Consider the following 23,168-nt stretch of genomic DNA (forward strand, 5'->3'; position numbering starts at 1 on the left):
GCAATTGTATTTATTCTATTATTTGAAAAAGCACAGATGCAGGAGTCACAAATGAGGATCTCATATTTATTATTATTATAATGATTTAAATCTGAGGATGTCTGTAGAGCTGATGTGAACGTATTCACCAACGGGCTGACTTCAGAACCAATCCCAGATGAGAACACTTTCATGAATACCAAATTTGCCCCGAAAAACCCATCAATGAAGTTGAGAAAATCACCAAATCAAAGACCAGGAGCTGGATTACTGACAGACAGCTGACAGACTGCCTCAGACTGGCTGTCTGCTTATGAACTAACTACAAGCTCACAGACAGAGTTCAGTCACAGACAGAGCACTGACTGGAGTCACATGACTTGATGGCATTATGATGAGAGCTGAACTTACATGAGTTGCACTGACTGATCATGTTGTCAGTGTCGTGTTGTAATGTAAATAAATACAACATTTATATTGGTAGTTCATCCAGCTGCTCATTGCAAATGTGTTTTTTCTTGTTCATATTGTGTGCGGTGAACAAATATCTTACTTTTTATATTGCACTTAAATTCTGTGTTCCTGGTCTCATCAATTTGAAAGCTGGACCAAAGTGTTTTGATTTCATTCAATTAGAATTAGGCCAAATAAAAAGCCTCAAGTCATAAGTCCAGTCTGGACCGTCGTTTTCTCTCAATGCCTCAATAGGTAGATCTTGCCGGTCATGAAGGCGGAGGTCAGGGATCTTGGGCTCAAAAAGGTTGGTGACCACTGATCTAGAGGACCATAACCTTCATCTAGAGGACAGAACCATCCTTTATCTAGAGGACCAGAACCTTCATCTAGAGGACAGAACCATCCTTTATCTAGAGGACCAGAACCTTCATCTAGAGGACAGCAGAGACCTCTGCTCGCCAAAATAAGAGCGCAGGAGAAACAGACAAATGCCAAATCGCCAGGAAACAGGAAGTTACTCACCGAGATCTCAGAGCGCTGACTGTGGACTTATCTATCCTGCAGAGAGAGAGAGGGAGAGAGAGAGGGAGGGAGAGAGAGAGGGGAGAAAGAGAGAGAGCGAGAGAGAGCGAGAGAGAGGGAGAGGGAGAGAGAGAGGGAGAGAGAGAGGGGAGAAAGAGAGAGAGCGAGAGAGGGAGAGAGAGAGGGAGAGAGAGGAGAGAGAGAGAGAGAGGAGAGAGAGAGGAGAGAGAGGGAGAGGAGAGAGAGAGCGAGAGAGAGAGAGAGGGAGAGAGCGAGAGAGAGAGGGAGAGAGAGAGGGGAGAAAGAGAGAGAGTGAGAGAGAGGGAGAGGGAGAGAGAGAGAGAGAATGAGAGAGAGAGAGCGAATGAGAGCGAGAGAGAGAGAATGAGAGAGAGAATGAGAGAGAGAGAGAGAGAATGAGAGAGAGAGGGAGAGAGAGAGGGAGAGAGAGAGGGAGAGAGAGAGGGGAGAAAGAGAGAGAGCGAGAGAGAGGGAGAGGGAGAAAGAGCGAGAGAGAGAATGAGAGAGAGAATGAGAGAGAGAGAGAGAGAGGTTAACATTATATTGACTCAGTCCTCTAACTGGAAGAACATGAAGACATTATTGAGACGAAGAGGAAGAGATTTACATCTGAATACTCCATCAACCTTAGTGACCAGTGTGTGTGTGTGTGTGTGTGAGGTGTGAGAGAGGTGTGTGTGTGAGGTGTGTGTGTGTGTGTGTGTGTGTGTGTGTGTATGTATGATCTTAGAGGGTCACAGCAATAACAAACCTGTTTATTAAAGTGCTGCTGTGCCAGTAAATCACACATTTACATCCCACACACACACACACACACCTCACACACACACACACACACCTCTCACACACACACACACCTCACACACACACACACCTCACACACACACCTCACACACACACACACACCTCACACACACACACACACACACCTCACACACACCTCTCACACACACACCTCACACACACACACACACACCTCACACACCTCACACACCTCACACACACACACACACCTCACACACACACACTCACACACACACTCTCACACACACACACACACCTCACACACACACCTCTCACACACACACACACACACACACACACACCTCTCACACACACACACACACCTCACACACACACACACACACACACACACACACACACCTCTCACACACACACACCTCACACACACACACCTCACACACACACACATCTCACACACAACTCACACACACTCGGACACACACACTTTCACATACACACACAACGTTTGGTCTGTTAGAACAAATGATACAAAATACATAAATAAATATATAAATAATGAGTTAATCAAGTGTGAAAGATAAAACTATGAAATAAAGAATAAAGGAAAAAAGAGAATACAAATAATATAATAATAAATAGTATAATGGATTTAAAATAAAGGATTAAAACATATTTAAAGATAAACAATGAAAACAAAGTTTGAGCGGATGATGGAGGAGAGGAAACAAGAGGAGAGGAGAGGAGGAGAGGAGAGGAAACAAGAGGAGAGGAGGAGAGGAAACAAGAGGAGAGGAGGAGAGGAGGAGAGGAGAGAGAGGAAACAAGAGGAGAGGAAACAAGAAAGGAGAGGAGAGGAGAGAGAGGAAACAAGAGGAGAGGAGAGGAGGAGAGGAATCAAGAAAATAAATGTACTTAGGCGGGAGAAGAGGAAATTAAATTGTAAAAGGAAAGGAAAGAGGAGAGAAAACTAAGTATAAAGGAAAGGATGAAAGAAGAGGAGAGGGAGGAAGAAATGGAAACTTAAAAGCCTTCAAATCCCTCAGCTCATAAATAATACATTTAAATACACACACACCCATACACACGCACAAACACACACACACAGACACACACAAAATGGCCGCCAGCTGAGTGAAACCACTGTGTTGCTACACGAGAACCGTGAGAGTCAAACATTTCACAATAAAAGCCCTGTAAGGAAATGAATGAGGGATTCTGTCCACTGGAGCGAGCAGGACTTTTATTTTGAAACAAGTTTGTATTAACATCAAGATGCAGTCAAAGCCACAACAACAACAACACCAACAACAACAACAACTTTAAAGTGGAAGAGAAAAAGGGGTTGTATTCAAGTATGACTCAAATAAAGTCTACACTTTTATTTATTCATTTATAGTATGTGCTTAGCCTAGCTTAGCACAATGACTGTTAGCCTAGCTTAGCACAATGACTGTTAGCCTAGCTTAGCACAATAACTGTTAGGCTAGCTTAGCACAATAGCTTAGCCTAATAAATTAAAGGAAAATAAAAGAAGCTATGTCACAATGCTAATAAGCTAACAGCTAACTCGATAGAGGTTTCATACTCACGATGTTGGCTAGTTTTTATGTACATTAAACATATTTAAACAATAATATTTCTCCCTTTTTTTACTATCTATTTACTGAAGTTACTTACGTAGTTTTATTCTCGCTAGTTTTACTGTCGGCACCAAAACAACGACCTCCTCGTAAAGGGAGGAGCTGATTGGTCCTTCAGGGCCACCGTACGGGGCCAGGCCTCCACCAGGACTCTAAAACCTCCATCTCAGAGGTCAGAGGAGGTGAAGATGAATTATTAAAGACTGGAACTATTAGTCCACTCGCCCTCAACGCTGGGAGGAGGAAAGGAAGGAGAGAGGGATGAAGGAAAGAACATCTTAGGAAAGGAAACGAGAAGAAATGATGCCGGTGAAGTGAGACGGTGTTCAAGGAAAGAAGGAACTAGGAAGGACATTTCATAGGAAATGATAAGACAATCGGTTGGAAGGAACGAAGGTTATACAGAAGGAACTGAGAGAGGAAACGAGATTGTCGGCTGAGGGGAAGATGTAAGGAAGGAAGGAAAGGAGTTATAAAGACAAATAAAGACATACAAGGTAGGAGGTATTGGGAGGAAATACAAAAGGAAAGAAGGATGCATAGAACCAAAGAAGGAAGTAAGGGAATAAAAATCTATAAAGGAAGGAAGGATGTAAGATATGAAGGCGGCATGGGAGGAAACAAGATAGGAAAGAAGGAGGTAAGGCAGTTATGAGGATTTATAGAAGGAGACGAGGACGTAAGGAACTAGGAGAGAAGGACATAAGGAGGTTATAAGGAACTATAGAAGGAGACAAGGAGGTATGAAGGTTGTGAGGAACGATAGAAGGAGACAAGGAAGGAGGTTATAAGGAGGTATGGAATATGAAGGAGAGAAGGATGTAAGGAACTATAGAAGGAGAGAAGGATGTAAGGAACTATAGAAGGAGACAAGGAAGGAGGTTATAAGGAACAATAGAAGGAGAGAAGGATGTAAGGAACTAGAAGGAGAGAAGGAGGTAAGGAACTATAGAAGGAGAGAAGGACGTAAGGAACTATAGAAGGAGAGAAGGAGGTAAGGAACTATAGAAGGAGAGAAGGAGGTAAGGAACTATAGAAGGAGAGAAGGACGTAAGGAACTATAGAAGGAGAGAAGGAGGTAAGGAACTATAGAAGGAGAGAAGGAGGTAAGGAACTATAGAAGGAGAGAAGGACGTAAGGAACTATAGAAGGAGAGAAGGAGGTAAGGAACTATAGAAGGAGAGAAGGACGTAAGGAACTAGAAGGAGAGAAGGAGGTAAGGAACTATAGAAGGAGAGAAGGACGTAAGGAACTATAGAAGGAGAGAAGGAGGTAAGGAACTATAGAAGGAGAGAAGGAGGTAAGGAACTATAGAAGGAGAGAAGGACGTAAGGAACTATAGAAGGAGAGAAGGAGGTAAGGAACTATAGAAGGAGAGAAGGAGGTAAGGAACTATAGAAGGAGAGAAGGACGTAAGGAACTATAGAAGGAGAGAAGGAGGTAAGGAACTATAGAAGGAGAGAAGGACGTAAGGAACTATAGAAGGAGAGAAGGAGGTAAGGAACTATAGAAGGAGAGAAGGACGAAGGAACTATAGAAGGAGAGAAGGAGGTAAGGAACTATAGAAGGAGAGAAGGAGGTAAGGAACTATAGAAGGAGAGAAGGACGTAAGGAACTATAGAAGGAGAGAAGGAGGTAAGGAACTATAGAAGGAGAGAAGGAGGTAAGGAACTATAGAAGGAGAGAAGGACGTAAGGAACTATAGAAGGAGAGAAGGAGGTAAGGAACTATAGAAGGAGAGAAGGAGGTAAGGAACTATAGAAGGAGAGAAGGAGGTAAGGAACTATAGAAGGAGAGAAGGAGGTAAGGAACTATAGAAGGAGAGAAGGACGTAAGGAACTAAAAGGAGAGAAGGAGGTAAGGAACTATAGAAGGAGAGAAGGACGTAAGGAACTATAGAAGGATTGAAGGACGTAAGGAACTATAGAAGGAGAGAAGGAGGTAAGGAACTATAGAAGGAGAGAAGGATGTAAGGAACTATAGAAGGAGAGAAGGACGTAAGGAACTATAGAAGGAGAGAAGGAGGTAAGGAACTATAGAAGGAGAGAAGGAGGTAAGGAACTATAGAAGGAGAGAAGGATGTAAGGAACTATAGAAGGAGAGAAGGACGTAAGGAACTATAGAAGGAGAGAAGGAGGTAAGGAACTATAGAAGGAGAGAAGGATGTAAGGAACTATAGAAGGAGAGAAGGAGGTAAGGAACTATAGAAGGAGAGAAGGACGTAAGGAACTATAGAAGGATTGAAGGACGTAAGGAACTATAGAAGGAGAGAAGGAGGTAAGGAACTATAGAAGGAGAGAAGGAGGTAAGGAACTATAGAAGGAGAGAAAGACGTAAGGAACTATAGAAGGAGAGAAGGAGGTAAGGAACTATAGAAGGAGAGAAGGAGGTAAGGAACTATAGAAGGAGAGAAAGATGTAAGGAACTATAGAAGGAGAGAAGGAGGTAAGGAACTATAGAAGGAGAGAAGGAGGTAAGGAACTATAGAAGGAGAGAAAGACGTAAGGAACTATAGAAGGAGAGAAGGAGGTAAGGAACTATAGAAGGAGAGAAGGAGGTAAGGAACTATAGAAGGAGAGAAAGACGTAAGGAACTATAGAAGGAGAGAAGGAGGTAAGGAACTATAGAAGGAGAGAAAGACGTAAGGAACTATAGAAGGAGAGAAGGAGGTAAGGAACTATAGAAGGAGAGAAGGAGGTAAGGAACTATAGAAGGAGAGAAAGACGTAAGGAACTATAGAAGGAGAGAAGGAGGTAAGGAACTATAGAAGGAGAGAAAGACGTAAGGAACTATAGAAGGAGAGAAAGACGTAAGGAACTATAGAAGGAGAGAAGGAGGTAAGGAACTATAGAAGGAGAGAAAGACGTAAGGAACTATAGAAGGAGAGAAAGACGTAAGGAACTATAGAAGGAGAGAAGGAGGTAAGGAACTATAGAAGGAGAGAAAGACGTAAGGAACTATAGAAGGAGAGAAGGAGGTAAGGAACTATAGAAGGAGAGAAGGAGGTAAGGAACTATAGAAGGAGAGAAAGACGTAAGGAACTATAGAAGGAGAGAAGGAGGTAAGGAACTATAGAAGGAGAGAAAGACGTAAGGAACTATAGAAGGAGAGAAAGACGTAAGGAACTATAGAAGGAGAGAAGGAGGTAAGGAACTATAGAAGGAGAGAAGGAGGTAAGGAACTATAGAAGGAGAGAAGGAGGGAATTAGATTAGAAAAAGAAAATGTAAATGATTGAAAAGGAGGCTAGTGTAAAAGTTACCACACACACACACACACACACACACACACACACACACACACTGACACACACACACACACACACTGACACACACACACTGACACACACATACACACACACACACACACTGACACACACACACACACACACACAGACACACACACACACACACACACACACACACACACACACACACACACACACACACACACACACACACACACACACACTGAGAGCGACGAGCGAGCAGCTCCTTTATATTCTCTCCATCTCCGCCTGAATCCACCACAGAAGAAGAACTCTTAAAGGATCACTTCAGCTCCTCGTCTCCACGGCAGCCAATCAGAGAGCAGCGTTGGTGAGGCGACTCATTAACCCGAAAACACGATAAAGAAGTCAAACAACGAGGAACACCTGCAGAGCGCTACTCCTCTCCTCCAACAACAACAACAACAACAACAACATGACACTGTGATGTCACTGTGAATGAACTCATTCACCGCCTCTCCTCTCTCTCCTCTCTCTCTCCTCCTCCTCTCTCTCTCTCCTCTCTCTCTCTCCTCTCTCCTGAAAGTGTGAAAAAGAGAAGTAATGACATCATTCACCCATTTATCAAAGGACACTCTCTCGCTCTCTCTCTCTCTCTCTCTCTCTCTCTCTCTTACCAGCCGAAGCCTCCGAACGACACGCTCCTCTTCCTCCTCAGCATGGTCTCTCCTCTTTGTCTTCTTCTCTTCTTATTGTGTCTGGTTTTCCTCTCTCTGTCTCTCTCTCTTTCCTCCTTCCTTTTCTCGTTCCCTCTCTCCCTTCACCGTCTTTCACCTATGAATACGTGTCTATCAGACGCCCTTCTTCACACCGCCTCTCTCTTTCCCTCTCTCTCTCTCTCTCCCTCTCTCTCCCTCTTTCCCCTTTCTCTTTTTCTCTGTCTCTCTTTTCATCCTCCTCCCGCTGTTAATGTTTCTCCTTCCCACTTCAATCCACTGCAGACACAGAGAGGGGGGGGGGGGACACACGTCTCTCCCTCTCTCTCTCTCTCCCTCTCTCTCTCTCTCTCTCATCCATAATGAATGGAGGTAAAGGGGGAACAGCTTATTGTGTTTCGTGTTGCGTAACATCGGAGCAGTTTAAGATGTGAATATATTTAAATTATAATTATATTCTATTTTATTTATATAAGTTTTATTTTTTATTTTATTTTGTAATCCCTGGTTTTTCTTTTTATACATTTTGCAGAAAAAAAGAGAAAATATAACATTTAGATCTCGTTGTTTTAGCCGCTGATCGGAATGATTGATCATCAATAATTCAATTATCCAATATGACTGTACCCATCACTTTGATCACTTTGATCATTTTACATTTGAACTTTGTTATGGTAATTTATGTGTTTTCCAAATGAAAGGAAATAAAATTAAGTGTTTTTAATATGATTTAGACCAGGGTTGTCCAAACTTTTTGCAACTAGGGCCAATTGTGATAAAGTAAAGATGCCTGGGGGCCAATAGTTCCTTTAGACATTTTTTAAACCACAAAAGTTACATGAAAATACACTGTTATAAAACAATTTATTTTTACTGTCACAATTACTTTTATTTTTTAAATGACAATGTAATCACATATAATATAACCAAGTCTGCCTTTCATTCAGTCAGATAACAATGAAAAAGCTGTATATAGAATACCTTACATTTCTATGAGTTACATAACGTTGCAATTAACCTGTTTTGCACTGAATACCTTTTCAAGATAATATCAATAAAGTGCAACCTGTGAAAAATTAAACAAAATAAGATCAAATATTTGGGCATAAAGAGTTTACTGAGTGTTAGTGACAGTGCATATCTTTTCATCTTTTATCTTGATACGGCCACTCTCCATAAAGCTCAATGTTGAGCTCTTGTTTTGAAGGGCAACAGCTGGAACGCTGAGAGGTAACACCTGGCAAGTCTCCAAGAATCTCGTCTGTCGCGCATGCGCAGCGTAACTGAATTGAATTGAATTGAATTGAACCGGTTAACGTCGTAACGTACACGTTTACACGAAAGTCGGCGACAGGCATTTCGCTCTTTATTTATTAATGACTTAGTTTTATGTCCGTGTAGTTTGTAATATGTGAAGTTCTCAAACAAGATCTTGAAACAAAAGAATCAGCATTCCCCCTCGCGCCCCACCTCGTCTCTGCTCTTGAACCCGGAGCAGAGAGCGACTCTGAGACGGCTTGTCTTCACCACCGTGGGAACGCAGAGGTGTCGGTTTGCTGTTCCCGCGACATATTGGACGCTCTCTGCCGGCTGGTTGGAGCGCGCTCACCTGTCTGTGCGCACCTGTCTGTGCGCATGGGGGCGGAGCTCCGCCGCGATACCGAGAGCCAGGAGAAGTGTGAACGCCACCACGTAGAGACAGAAATGACATGCCGCTGTGTCGATACGATCAATAATATACGACCGTTTAGTTGAATAAAACAACCTGACATTACTTATGTTGTAATCTGGCGCTATAGAGAACATGTCAGTGGGGCGGACCCCCACCCTGTTCTCATGGGAGGGGAAACACTAGTAATTCCCACCGCTCCTGAACGCGGCGGCCCTCACCGTCAACGTTTCTCCTTTTTTTTTTGCCGTCGCCATGGCAAATAGGTTTCGAGAAGGGTTCACGCCACGGATGCAGAGCCAGATACATTAGAAAGGAGGAATTACGTCTTTCAAGTTTTTATGATTTATTTATTCTGACAGATCTGGCGGGCCACAAATAACACATTATATGACCGATGTCGCGGGCCGTATGAAATCTGACCGCGGGCCGGACTTTGGACACCCCTGATTTAGACAAAAGGGTCTCCATCCGTTAATATGGATCAATAATTAGTATCAGTGACTAAAAGAGGTATTGATTCTTTGATAAATATTCGGATCGTTTTACAGTTTGAGACATTTGGACTGAAACTGTTAGTTATTAAATGTGAGAGACCTGGAAACATCCGTGACTACATCATTTAATACATGACTGTGTATGTGGCAGAACACACACACACACACACACTCAGTATCGAGAGGGATTCAAACCAACAACCAGCGTGTGACTCAAAGATACTTATTGATTTATAGATTTTACACAACGCTATGTGTTCCAGTAAAAGTACCACAGAGTACACACACTGTGTTCCAGTAAAAGTACCACACAGTACACACTCCTGGTTCAGTTGATAACCACCAGTAAGTCCTGCAGCTGCCCCGTCACCCCGGTGTCCCCCAGGGCTCTGTGCTGGGTCCTCTTCATCATCTACAGCCTCCTCTTCATCATCATCTACATCCTTCCCTTTGGACAAATCATCCGTCGTCATGGTTTCGACTTCCACTGCGATGCTGATGACACCCCACTCCACTCTCTCCACCCGTCTCACTCTCTCCACCCGTCTCACTCTCTCCACCCGTCCCACTCTCTCCACCCATCTCACTCTCTCCACCCGTCTCACTCTCTCCACCCATCTCACTCTCTCCACCCGTCTCACTCTCTCCACCCGTCTCATTCTCTCCACCCATCTCACTCTCTCCACCCATCTCACTCCAGCCGTCTCACTCTCTCCACCCGTCTCATTCTCTCCACCCATCTCACTCTCTCCACCCATCTCACTCTCTCCACCCGTCTCACTCTCTCCACCCATCTCACTCTCTCCACCCATCTCACTCTCTCCACCCGTCCCACTCTCTCCACCCGTCTCATTCTCTCCACCCATCTCACTCTCTCCACCCGTCCCACTCTCTCCACCCGTCTCATTCTCTCCACCCATCCCACTCTCTCCACCCGTCTCATTCTCTCCACCCATCTCACTCTCTCCACCCATCTTACCCTCTCCGACCTTCTCCATCATGACCCCCTCCACGTCCGCTACATCGGCATTATGACTCAGTCCTGCCCCCCCCCCCTGCCCCCCCCTTACCCTCCACTATATGACTCATAGCTTCTAGTATATTTGTCCTTTTTTACCCACATTGTTATGCTTTTTTTATTTGCTCGTTGTCTTTCTGTGTACTGCGCATGACAGTTTTGTTCTGCGTCTTTGAGTCTCAGAGCTGTATAGAATATAAAAGTATTATTATTATACATACAACCAGTATGAATACATACGTCTCCACTGGAGGAGAAGTTCAACAGCATGAAGCACAGAACAGATGTCTCTGTCAGACACCTCAGGACTTCAAGGAGAGGGAGAGGAATTGAGGGATGGAGGAATGGAGGGAGAGAGTGTGAGAGGGACAGGGTGAGACGTCAAGTTGCTAAACAACAGGGACATTTTGTTCTGATGTTAAAGGCCAGACCAAGCAGGTGGCCGTAACACACGCACACACACATACACACGTACACACGTACACACACACACACACACACACACATACACTCGCACACACACACGTACACCCGCACACACATGAAGAGAACAACAGTCCATATTTTGTGACTTGTATGAAGAATAAACACATGATGCCATCACTGTAACTGTATTACTGCTTATCTAGAGTAGTAATACATCCAGTTTATACTACATTAAAGCTGTATTGCTGCGTATCTAGATGTAGAGTATTGATAAATACAGTTTATAATAAAATGTGTATTACTGCTTATATATAATATAGTATTAATAAGTACAGGTTATACTACGTATATTACTGTTGCTCGTTGTCTCGTGACACTTTTCCTAAAGTGACATAAAGATATAGCCACATGTCCGCTGCGAGCAGGGTTCGAACCTGCGCGGGGAGACCCCATTGGATTTCAAGTCCAACGCCTTAACCACTCGGCCATCGCAGCCTACGTGATCAATTCCGGCTCTTGTTCTATTCATAGACATCTGGGGGTGTCGCGTAGCAACAAAGCCTAAAACACCGACAACTACGGTCCGACCAACCGCTCAGGAGTGTTTACGTTGATGTCCAGGCGGGTAACGACGACAACAACAACAACAACAATTATATTGTATTCTACTTACTTGCAACCTAAAATCCAAGACGGCGTCTTCTTCCGTTGTTAATGCAACAGCGGCCCCTGGTGGCCGGGAGCCGTATTACTTAAATAAAAACTCGTGTAAAATGTATTCTTTAGGGGGAGAAAAATGAATACAGTTGTTTTCACTAGATGTAAACTGCTTATAATACAATTGAGATTGCAATGCTGAGCTTTTGTTTTGAAGGACAACAGCAGAAAAGCCGAACTCATGGAGGTTGGACCTGGGAAGTCGTCAAGAATCTCAGCTATAGCGCATGCGCAGGTGTAACCTGTTAATGCCGTAACATAAACATAACATGTACACGAAGGTGCAGGCATTTCAACATTTATTTATTAATGACTTTTGAGTTTGAGTTTTATGTCTGTGTACTTTTAACTTGTGTAATATGTAAAGTTATCAAAAAAGGTGTTTCTGCATTCCCCCTGCGCCTCACCTGCAGTACCACTGCCCCCCACTAGAGGGACACGCCCCACCTGGAGGACCACTGAGCAAGGGAACGTCTCGATCGACTGGTTGGCGACCACTTCTGTGCAGGACAACAAACAAAACCACGTGACGTGGGTCACGATGACCTCACCGGTTAAACAGGGAACTTGCATTGCGAGTTGAACCAATGGGGATGTAGCTCAGTGGTAGAGCGCGTGCTTCGCATGTACGAGGCCCCGGGTTCAATCCCCGGCATCTCCATTTTTTAACATCTCCGGTTACTCTGTTAATATATATATATATATATATATATATATATAAAACTCGTGTATATATATATATATATACACTACCGTTCAAAAGTTTGGGATCACTTAGAAATGTCCTTATTTTTCAAAGAAAAGCACTGTTTTTTTCAATGAAGATAACATTAAATCAATCAGAAATACACTCTATACATTGTTAATGTGGTAAATGACTATTCTAGGTGGAAACGTCTGGTTTCTAATGAAATATCTCCATAGGTGTATAGAGGCCCATTTCCATCAACTATCACTCCAGTGTTCTAATGGTACATTGTGTTTGATCATCGCCTTAGAAGACTAATGGATGATTAGAAAACCCTTGAAAACCCTTGTGCAATTATGTTAGCACAGCTGAAAACTATTTTGCTGATGAGAGAAGCTATACAACTGGCCTTCCTTTGAGCTAGTTGATTATCTGGAGCATCACATTTGTGGGTTCGATAAGACTCTCAAAATGGCCAGAAAAAAAGAACTTTCATGTGAAATTCGCCAGTCTATTCTTGTTCTTAGAAATGAAGGCTATTCCATGCGAGAAATTGCAAAGAAACTGAAAATTTCCTACAGCGGTGTGTACTACTCCCTTCAGAGAACAGCACAAACGGGCTCTAACCAGAGCAGAAAGAGAAGTGGGAGGCCCCGGTGCACAACTCAGCAAGAAGACAAGTACATTAGAGTCTCTAGTTTGAGAAATAGACGCCTCACAGGTCCTCAACTGGCAGCTTCTTTAAATGGTACCCGCAAAACGCCAGTGTCAACGTCGACAGTGAAGAGGCGACTCCGGGATGCTGGCCTTCTAGGCAGAGTGGCAAAGAAAAAGCCATATCTGAGACTGGCCAATAAAAAGAAAAGATTGGTATGGGCAAAAGAACACAAGATTGGAAAAAGGTGTTCTGGACAGATGAATCCAAGTTTGAGGTGTTTGGATCACACAGAAGAACATTTGTGAGACGCAGAACAGGTGAAAAGATGCTGGAAGAGTGCCTGACACCATCTGTCAAGCATGGTGGAGGTGATGTGATGGTCTGGGGCTGCTTTGGTGCTGGTAAAGTGGGAGGTACCAGGTAAAAGGGATTTTAAATAAGGAAGGCTATCACTCCATTTTGCAACGCCATGCCATACCCTGTGGGCAGCGCTTGATTGGAGCCAATGTCCTCCTCCAACAGGACAATGACCCAAAGCACACCTCCACATTGTGCAAGAACTATTGAGGGAAGAAGCAGGCAGCTGCTGTCTGTAATGGAGTGGCCAGTCACCAGATCTCAACCCCATTGAGCTGTTGTGGGAGCAGCTTGACCGTATGGTCCTCAAGAAGTGCCCATCAAGCCAATCCAACTGGTGGAGGGGCTTCAGGAAGCGTGGGGTGACATTTCAACAGATTACCTCAACAAATTAACAGCTAGAATGCCAAAGGTCTGCAATGCTGTCATTGCTGCAAAAGGAGCATTCTTTGACGAAAGCAAAGTTTGAAGAGAAAAATTAATACTTCAAATACAAATCATTATTTCTAACCTTGTCAATGTCTTGACTATATTTTCTATACATTTTGCAACTCATTTGATAAATAAAAGTGTGAGTTTTCATGGAAAACACGAAATTGTCTGGGTGATCCCAAACTTTTGAACGGTAGTGTATATATATATGACTTCAGATATGAACTCTTATATAAGGTAGGTTGATAATAATGTTACATTTAACTTCAGCATATTGTTTCGCGTTTCAGACCAAGAGCATCGTCCATCCAGACGCTCCGCTGGACTTCAAACAGGTGACAGGAGGTGATGATCAGCTGACACTTTGAAGGAGACGAGGTGGTGCAAGCAACATGGCGGCCCCCCTGCTGCTAGATTAATCGAAACAAACTTTTCCCCCCTCATCTGAGATCGGTTACAATTCAAACCGAACTACAATATTTATCGCACTGGACCATCTGGAAGGATATATTGACGAGTGGTTCGGGCGAGTCTGCGTCATGAACACCGAAGCAAGCGAATCTGAAAGCGATCCCGAAAAGACTCCCATTTCATACAACAAAAGAGCCCGTACCAGCCCAGGTACAAATCTATCCACTTCACCCAAACCTCCATGCTGCTCTGAGGTAAGCGACATACTAACGTCCATTGAAAATAAGCTTTCCGGTTTTGACTCCAGACTTGCGCTTATCGAAGTATTACATCAGAATTCCAGGCTCTGCGCCACAGCCTGGAATTCAGTCAGAACCAAATCGACGCTATTACTAAGGACAACAAATCACTCCATCACTCTGTCAATACGATAACCACCCAGCTCACCTCTGTTTCCGCTGACAACAAAGCTATGAAACAAACCATCCTGGACTTACAAGCGCGCAGTATGAGTGACAATCTAGTCTTTACCGGCATTAACGAACAAACATCAGAAAACCCAGAAAAAACCATCAAAGAATTCATGTCCATACAGCTCAAACTACCCGCAGAGACCGTCAACAACATAACTTTCCACCGCGTCCACCGTCTGGGACCGCAGAACAACAGCCGGCCGCGGCCAATCATCGCTAAGTTTGAACACTATAAACAAAAAGAACAGGTCAAACAACAAGGCAGGCAGCTCAGAGGAACGGACTATGGACTCAACGATCAATACCCAAAAGAAATCATGCAACGTCGCAAAGTTTTATTTCCAATCCGCAAAAACATGATGAAAGAAGGAAAGAAAGCAATAATATCACTGGACAGACTATACATAGATGGACAATTATACCGCGATAAGGACGTAACACCCTGGCTCTTCAAGACCCCCGTTTTTTCTCTCGCTCTCGCTCTCTCTCTCTCCTGTCCCTACGTATCCGCATACATACACAAAACTCCCCATCGTAATCTCGATATGCCCCCCTCTCTTTTCTTTGCATTTCACTGTTTCGATTATTTTATTATTTAGTATTGCACCCATGTCGTACTGTACCTGACAGTATGAACCCCGATCTGGTTCACACATTGCCTTGTATTTCTGTTATGTGTAATATGTTACTTACTTTGTTGTCTTTACGTTCCTATGTTTTTTTGTTTTGTATATGTTTGTTCTTCCCTGATTCAATGTCTGCTCATACTGCTGTGTCATTTACACATCAACACACACACACACACACACCAACATTAACACTCAGTCTATAGTATTTCAATTAACATGTCTTCTCTCAAATTCTTAACCTGGAATATCCATGGAGTTGGTTCTAAAGCAAAACAAATTAAAGTTTTAAATCATCTGGCTAAGCTGAAAGCAGATATATGCTTAATACAAGAAACACATCTCTCAGAATCAGGTCACAACAAATTTAAATCAACACAATTCACTCATTCATTTTCAGCTCACTACAACACAAAACAAAGAGGAGTCTGTATTTTAATTAACAAGACAGTTTCCTTTATCCACAACTCCACCATCACTGACCCAGAAGGCCGGTTTATCATTATTAACATATCCGTCAACAATAGTCCAGTCACAATCTGTAATGTTTATGGCCCAAACTCTGATGATCCATCCTTTTTTCATAATTTTTTTCATCTCTCTCAAACATTTGCAACTGTCCAGTCATAATGGGAGGCGATTTTAATACAGTTATCGACCCATCAGTAGACCGATCTAATATTACAAATAATAAACGTACCTGGCAATCCACAGAAACAATAAAACAGTTCATGAGGGATTGTGGTCTTGGCGATAGTTGGCGATTACAGAACCCCAACGCAAGAGAATACTCATTCTTCTCTCCGGTTCACCGTTCATACTCACGCATTGACTTCTTCCTTAACAGCAATTCAATTATATCGGATATTTCAGACTCAAAGATTCACCCTATAATTATCAGCGACCATGCTCCCGTAACATTTACATGGAATAGTAATATAATATAGAACAGTAACGTAATATAAAATAAATCATTATAATAATATAAAATAGCATGGTAATAGTTATCATCTAGCATGGTAATATTGTCATCTTCACAATGATAATGCGGTCGCTAATGAAATGCGATCGCACTCCTCTCCCCTCCTCCTCCTCTCCTTCCTCTCCTCCTCCTCTCCTCCTCCCTCTCCTCCTCTCCTCCTCTCCTTTCCTCTTCATAGACTTTCCTATGGGCCAGGTGGCACACAACACAGTGTAACATCCATTCTGAATTCTAGAAGCCACCGTAACCTCAGGCCATTAGTTAACAACCATATGTGTTCATGTTCCCAATCAGTTCATAACTATGCATGTGTTCATTCCATGTTCATAACATATGTTGTGTACTGTGTGTTCTAACTGCATGTGTTCATAACTGCATGTGTTCATGTGTTCATATGTGTTCATAACATGTTGTGTTCATGTTTGCATACTGCAATAACTGCATGTGTTCACCTTATGTGTTGCATAACTTGTCATCGCCGCTGTGTTCCTGCATATGTTGTGTTGTGTTCATAACTGTGTGTGTCAATACGGCATGTGTTCATAGCCCCATGTGGCTTCATGTGTTCATGTGTTCATTGTTCATGTGTTGTGTGTGTAACTGCATGTGTGTGCCCCATCATATATGTTCCCCATGTGTTCATAACTGCATGTATAACTTTCATACATCTACGTGTTCCCATATTCATGTGTTTGTGTAACTGCATGTGTAATGTTCATAACCCATGTTCAACATAATGTTATGTACCCACCTTGTCCATAACTGTTCATAACATAATGTGTTCATCAACCCCATGTGTTCATAACCCATGTTGTGTTCATAACATGTCATAACGGCATATGTTCAATAACCCACTGCATGTGTTCATAACTATGTGTTCATAACATGTACATAACTGCATGTGTATTGTGTTATAACTTCATAATAATCTTCATGTGTTCATAACTTGCATGTGTTCATAATTGCATGTGTTCATGTGCATGTGTGTTCATGTTCATAACCCCAACGGCATGTGTTCATAATGAGTTCATTCATAAACCTGTTCACTACCCCATGTGTTCATAACGCATCGGGTGTTTTGAACGCCTTGGTCATTCCTGCTTGTAGCCCAGGAGATGCATTGCCCAGAAGAATGTCAAAGGCCTAATGCAGGGAGGACAGCCACAGGAGAGGCCTACCATAGACCTCAGACAATTGGAAAGACAGAGACTGTCTTGGGAAAATGAGAGTGAAGAAGAGAAACAATCGTACAGTGATAAAATCAATCAGAAGACAAGACGAAAATGTCTTGAACGTTTTTTTGTGAAAAAGGAAAGAAAGTGGATATGAATTGAGAGAAGTGAAGCAAGAGGGATGGTGAAGTCAGTGGTGGCTTGTAAAGCAAACTTGTAAAACTTCTAATATTTTCTTCTAAGAAAAAAACTCACTGTTTATACTGTCGTCACGTAATGTTTATACCATTTAAGTCTTTTTTTTTTTAAAGATTTTACCTGAATTGCAACTTTTAACTGTACCACTTCAACAACGCTTCCTTTTACCGGACAAGCACTACACGGCAAGCGATCATCAAGGAGTACTCGGAGAAAACGGAACATACTTTGAAAGTTCTTGATGCGTGTACTTGCTTTGTTTTGATCACGAAGTGGAGATTACCTGTTAATTTTCTCACTCGTTTTAATTTCAAGGTCTTTTAGTGGTAATTCAAAGTGTTCAAGTGTTGGGTGCCTGTTTGAGTGTAAGTGTCTTGATATCTTGTGTCATATCAAGTTGCTCTTGGAATTTCATTGTATTATTTTTTCATTATCGGCACATTTCATCAAAGTCTGACTCAATTTCCCTTCTGTGTTTCTTCATTGTCAATAATTAGGTATTTAATGTGTATTTTATTTACTGTTAATTAGGTACTTAAAAGCCAACAAAAGCCCTAATACAAGTCATTAAAAAGTTTATTTATGTGGCAATCTGGAACAATGTAGCGGTAATATCAAAATAAAAACAAAAATTTAAGCATTTGAAATATTGAATTCGTGAATCAATTCAAATTTTAATCATAATAACCCTAAATCAGGGAAATTCAACTCAGAAATAGCCCCAATTTGCATTGTATAGAAATTGCCCTCTGCAGTGGTTGTCAAGAATGGACAGCATCATTTTGCATTTTATAAACAGTTGTGTGTGCTGCTTTCACCCTAGACCTTTGGGGTTTCAAATTTAGAGTGTGTCTGCTTTGGGTGTGAGCAATGGGAAGAAGAGGAAGATAAGTGTATCTGGGTATCAAGGCTATCTAGTAAGTAGTTTGCTTCAATTATACTTCAACAAAACATACATTAAGACTGCAGTATACATTACATATTTCCCGTATGATATGAATTCATCATAGCTTCTTAACAACTTTACTGTTACTCTTAACAGGCAACACTTTATATTATTCTGCTTCAACTGCAGCGAGTCGGGCTCATCAGCATCAGAAACTGGTTTCATCCCGAGGACACAGGTTTTGTGTTTTGTCTTTATCAACTTGTTCAGAAGGATGAAGCTTTTTCCCAAGTTCAGAAATTAAATAGCAGTTGTTGTTCAGAAGGATTGGAGGTTACCTCCAGCATACGACATTAGATTTGATTTGCCTGTGGTGAGGTCCTTAATGGTTTCGCGATCAGTGGCCATGGTTGGTGCCATAACGGGCTCATTTATGCTCTAAACGAAACCTCAAGTGAACTAAAACATGTGACTTGATCTATAAAAAGAAATAACCCAGGATGAAAGCCAAAAGAACACCCACTTGAGTCTGAGTCTTAAACTTAAACTATAAATATTGTTGTGCATCTGTGGGTTTATCTTATATTGTTGTAGCATAATAATAATTACACTATTTCTTAATTATATAATGACAAACAATGAATTCATCATTTATGAAACATTATTCAACAATGAATTCAACATTTTAAACTCATTATAAAACATGTTTCCAACATGAATACTCATTAGTAAACATACTTTATACAGTTTAGATTTGTCATAAATATACTTATTTCAGATACTTATATGATTGATAAGATACTTTGTAAAAGTATTGATATGATACATAATATATATTTAAAAATGGGGAATCCATCATTTAATACTAACACAAAATGCTTAATATTATGAAAGAATGAAACACAAGTTTACTTCCATGTTTATAAAAGACGAGTAATCAGAATGTTTTAGACAATGTTTTATAACTGATGAATTTAAAGTATTATTCATGCTAATGCTAAAATATAACTCTTATTGCTTTATTGTTGTTATTATAGTCTGTTAAAAAGGAATGGATGTAAAAACACAGTAATAGCATTCAAATTGTCATGTTAAAGAGACCAAATTGTCCGTGTGTTGTCTTATTAAATTGTTATGTAGAGCGGAGTCTATATTTTTGTTATAGTTTAAACTAAATTAGACACTGATTGTAACATCATTTTATATTCTAACATATTTTCGTTTGTTATATGATTGTAACAATAAGTTGTATCGCTCTTATATTTTTATATATTTACATACATTCCTTTTGTTTTATAAAAGACTAAATTAAATATATTAATTTACGTGTACTAAACCTTTTTTTGTGATTTTAAATTTAATATATTGACCTGTAACAAATACCAAACCAAAATGTAATTTAAGATTAATAAAATGACCTGTAACAAATTAGTGTTTATAATTTTCTTAGTTCGTTGAAAAACGGTGTTTGTATGTAATAGAAAAAACATACATAGTTTCTTTTTTTTATAATTTGAAAAATAATTTTGTTTAATTTTTAGGTTTCAAAAAAAATCAATATCATTTTTGAAAAAACTTTATAATTAATTTACTTGGTGGTGCTCATCCTTTTTGTGGAAAGTAAAATGAAAGAAATCAATAAATAAATTTGCTTTTAAATTTATAATATATTTAATTTAATTTTGTGGAAAATTTTTCTTTTCATTTATATTTAATCAACATTTTAGAACAACCAAATATATATAATCATTTTAGGAAGAAACTTGTACATTGCTTTATATTTAATTTTTTGTTTTATTTGCTTTTGTGTAAGTAAAATCTTTCTGAGATAGTAATGAAAAGATGAGTTTAATAAAATTAAAAATTAAGTACTTTTTTAAGTTATATCTGTCTTTATAATATATAAAACTTTATGAAATATTGAATTTAAAAATTGTTAATATTTAAGTACCATTTCCGGTTTCAGCCAATATATAAATATAAAATTTTTAAAACCAACAAATTTATAATTACAAATTAGAGTGTTTTTTAGGTTAGTCCATCAAAATTCGATAGAATTAACATACATAAACCAATCACTAGATGGCGTTTCAATACGTCTCTTCTCAAAGACCCTCAGTTTGACAGTCTGATTAACAAAGAGTGGGCATCCTTCCTAGAAATAAATGATTCCCCAGAGTCATCACCGACCCTTCTATGGGAAACAGGAAAGCAGTTTTAAGAGGAATAATCATTTCATTTTCCGTCTACAAAAAAGAAAGAAAAAAGAAGAAGCTGAATTGGAACAACAAATCAACCAACTTGAAATCATTAATGCAAGCAACCCAACATTGGAAACTCAAAACGAATTGAGAAAATATAAATTACAAATAAATGAAATAATAAATAATAAAACTCAATTCCTAATACACAGACTTAGACAAGAACATTTTCACCATAGCAATAAATCTGGTAAATATTTGGCAAGTCAAATTAAACAAAATAAGGAAAAAACTACAATCACAATCATCAAAGACTCAACAGGGAATCCAACAAATTCACCCGATGAAATCAATAAAATCTTCAGAAGTTTTTATGCCAAACTTTATTCATCTGAAAAGGACCCACACCCAGAAGACATCCATTCATTTCTCAACAGCATTGATTTACCACAGATTAACAAAGAACAAAATAACACACTTGACTCCCCATTAACACAGGATGAACTTTGTACTGCCCTCCATCTCATGCCCAATAACAAAGCACCCGGACCTGATGGCTACCCTTCAGAGTTCTAGAAACACTTTTGGTTCATCATAGCTCCACTTTTTCACAAGATGATAACAGAAATAAAACAAAATTTGCAATTCCCAGCAAGCATGAATACAGCCTGTATATCACTCCTCAAACCAAACAAAGATCCAACTCTTCCATCAAGCTACCGTCCAATTTCCCTCCTCAATGTAGACATTAAAATCATCACAAAGGCACTAGCTCATAGATTAGAAAAAGTCACTCCATTTATAATTCACCCAGATCAATCCGGCTTTATCAAAGGTAGACACTCATACACTAACACACGCAGACTGTTTAATTTAATCAACTACTCATCATTACAACAAACCCGAACCATCATCGCCTCCTTAGACGCAGAAAAAGCATTCGATAAAGTAAATTGGACATTTCTCTTAAGTGCATTAAAAAGATTTGGTTTTGGGGAGTCATTTATTAACTGGGTCAAAATTCTATACACTGCACCTCCAGCCACCGTCATCACCAATGGACACACCTCTCACAGCTTCACACTGCACAGGGGGACAAGGCAAGGATGCCCACTCTGTCCCTCACTTTTCATCATTTTCATTGAACCGCTAGCTGCTGCCATTCGTCAGAATACCATCATAAAAGGAATCCAAACACTCAATACCCATCACAAAATCAGTCTTTATGCCGATGATATATTGCTCTTCCTCCAAAAGCCATATTCATCGTTACAGGAAACTATTAAAATTATAGACACATTCTCCAAAATCTCTAACTACTCAATTAACTGGAACAAATCATTCATCCTTCCATTAGACAGTAACAGTTGGGATGGGGCAGGCCACACACCACCTATTCCTTTTGCACTGGTGTCATCACTTATTTGGGAATACATATTTCCTCCAGGCTGTCAGAGCTGTTCACACTCAACTTCACTCCACTACTTAAAACAATAACCGACGACCTCCTCCGCTGGATGAAACTACCACTGTCACTCATGGGCAGAATAGCAACAGTTAAAATGACAATTCTTCCTAAAATAAATTACCTATTCTCAATGATTCCATCTCAACCCACCCACTCCTGGTTCAAATCTCTTGACTCACTCGTTACTAAATTTTACTGGAAAAATAAAACACCAAGAATAAAACTGGCCACTTTACAACAAACAAAAAAACAAGGAGGACTTGAAGCTCCAAATTTTTCTCACTACTCACTAGCAAACCAACTTCAATACATTCTTAAATGGATCCACCCCACTCACTCAGACAACACATGGTTAGACATAGAACAGACAGTATGTAAGGACATCCAGATTTCAGACCTACCATTTCTCAGCCAATCAATCAAACGCCATCCTTGCTTCAAAATGGTAACAATAGCAGAAACTCTGACAGCCTGGTGGAAATTCCACAAAATCACTAATGTCACTTTTGCACCCTCAAATTTCACCCTATATGGAATAATCTGGACATTCTAAGCAGTAATAAGCCTTTAAATCTCCACACATGGTCCACTAAAGGCATCACTCATTTGAAACACATCTTTAATCACAATACCCTGGTTTCATTCCCCCATTTGGTTCAGAAGTACGGCATCGAAAAATCACTTTATGGAATATCTACAACTTAAATCATCCTTCAAACAAAATTCAACATTAAGGCCACACATTTGGAATTACCTCCCCAACCTCACAGTTAATTAATATCACCTCCTCAAATAAATTAATCTCAAAATATGTAGCATAATATCACACTCTGAAATAATAACCATACCAATAATAAAATGGGAATTTGACTTGGCTATCACTCCTGATGCCGACTTCTGGACCAAAATCTGTACTAATATATATTTTATGACCAAAAATACAAATTTACAACTAATACAAT

The 23,168-nt window shown here is 40.4% G+C and overlaps 1 protein-coding gene and 2 non-coding genes across 3 annotated transcripts in view; 1 reads left to right on the forward strand and 2 right to left on the reverse strand.

The window, feature by feature from the left end:
* Positions 1-7,343, reverse strand: part of LOC130191079 (rap1 GTPase-activating protein 2-like) — a 26,034-nt gene extending 18,691 nt beyond the window's left edge. The window contains exons 1-2 of the mRNA XM_056410749.1: positions 7,289-7,343; positions 958-993 (exon numbers count right to left, since the gene is read on the reverse strand). Of these exons, the coding sequence (XP_056266724.1) occupies positions 958-993; positions 7,289-7,332 (80 nt within the window). The 5' untranslated portion in view covers positions 7,333-7,343. The remainder of the gene's footprint in view (positions 1-957; positions 994-7,288) is intronic.
* Positions 7,344-11,350: 4,007 nt separating this feature from the next.
* Positions 11,351-11,432, reverse strand: trnas-uga (transfer RNA serine (anticodon UGA)). Its single transcript has one exon. It is a non-coding gene; the product is annotated as a tRNA-Ser (tRNA).
* Positions 11,433-12,243: 811 nt separating this feature from the next.
* On the forward strand, positions 12,244-12,315 carry trnaa-cgc (transfer RNA alanine (anticodon CGC)). Its single transcript has one exon. It is a non-coding gene; the product is annotated as a tRNA-Ala (tRNA).
* Positions 12,316-23,168: the final 10,853 nt, after the last annotated feature.

Source organism: Pseudoliparis swirei, chromosome 3 (genome assembly GCF_029220125.1).
Source record: "Pseudoliparis swirei isolate HS2019 ecotype Mariana Trench chromosome 3, NWPU_hadal_v1, whole genome shotgun sequence".
In the NCBI taxonomy this organism is placed as follows: Eukaryota; Metazoa; Chordata; class Actinopteri; order Perciformes; family Liparidae; genus Pseudoliparis; species Pseudoliparis swirei.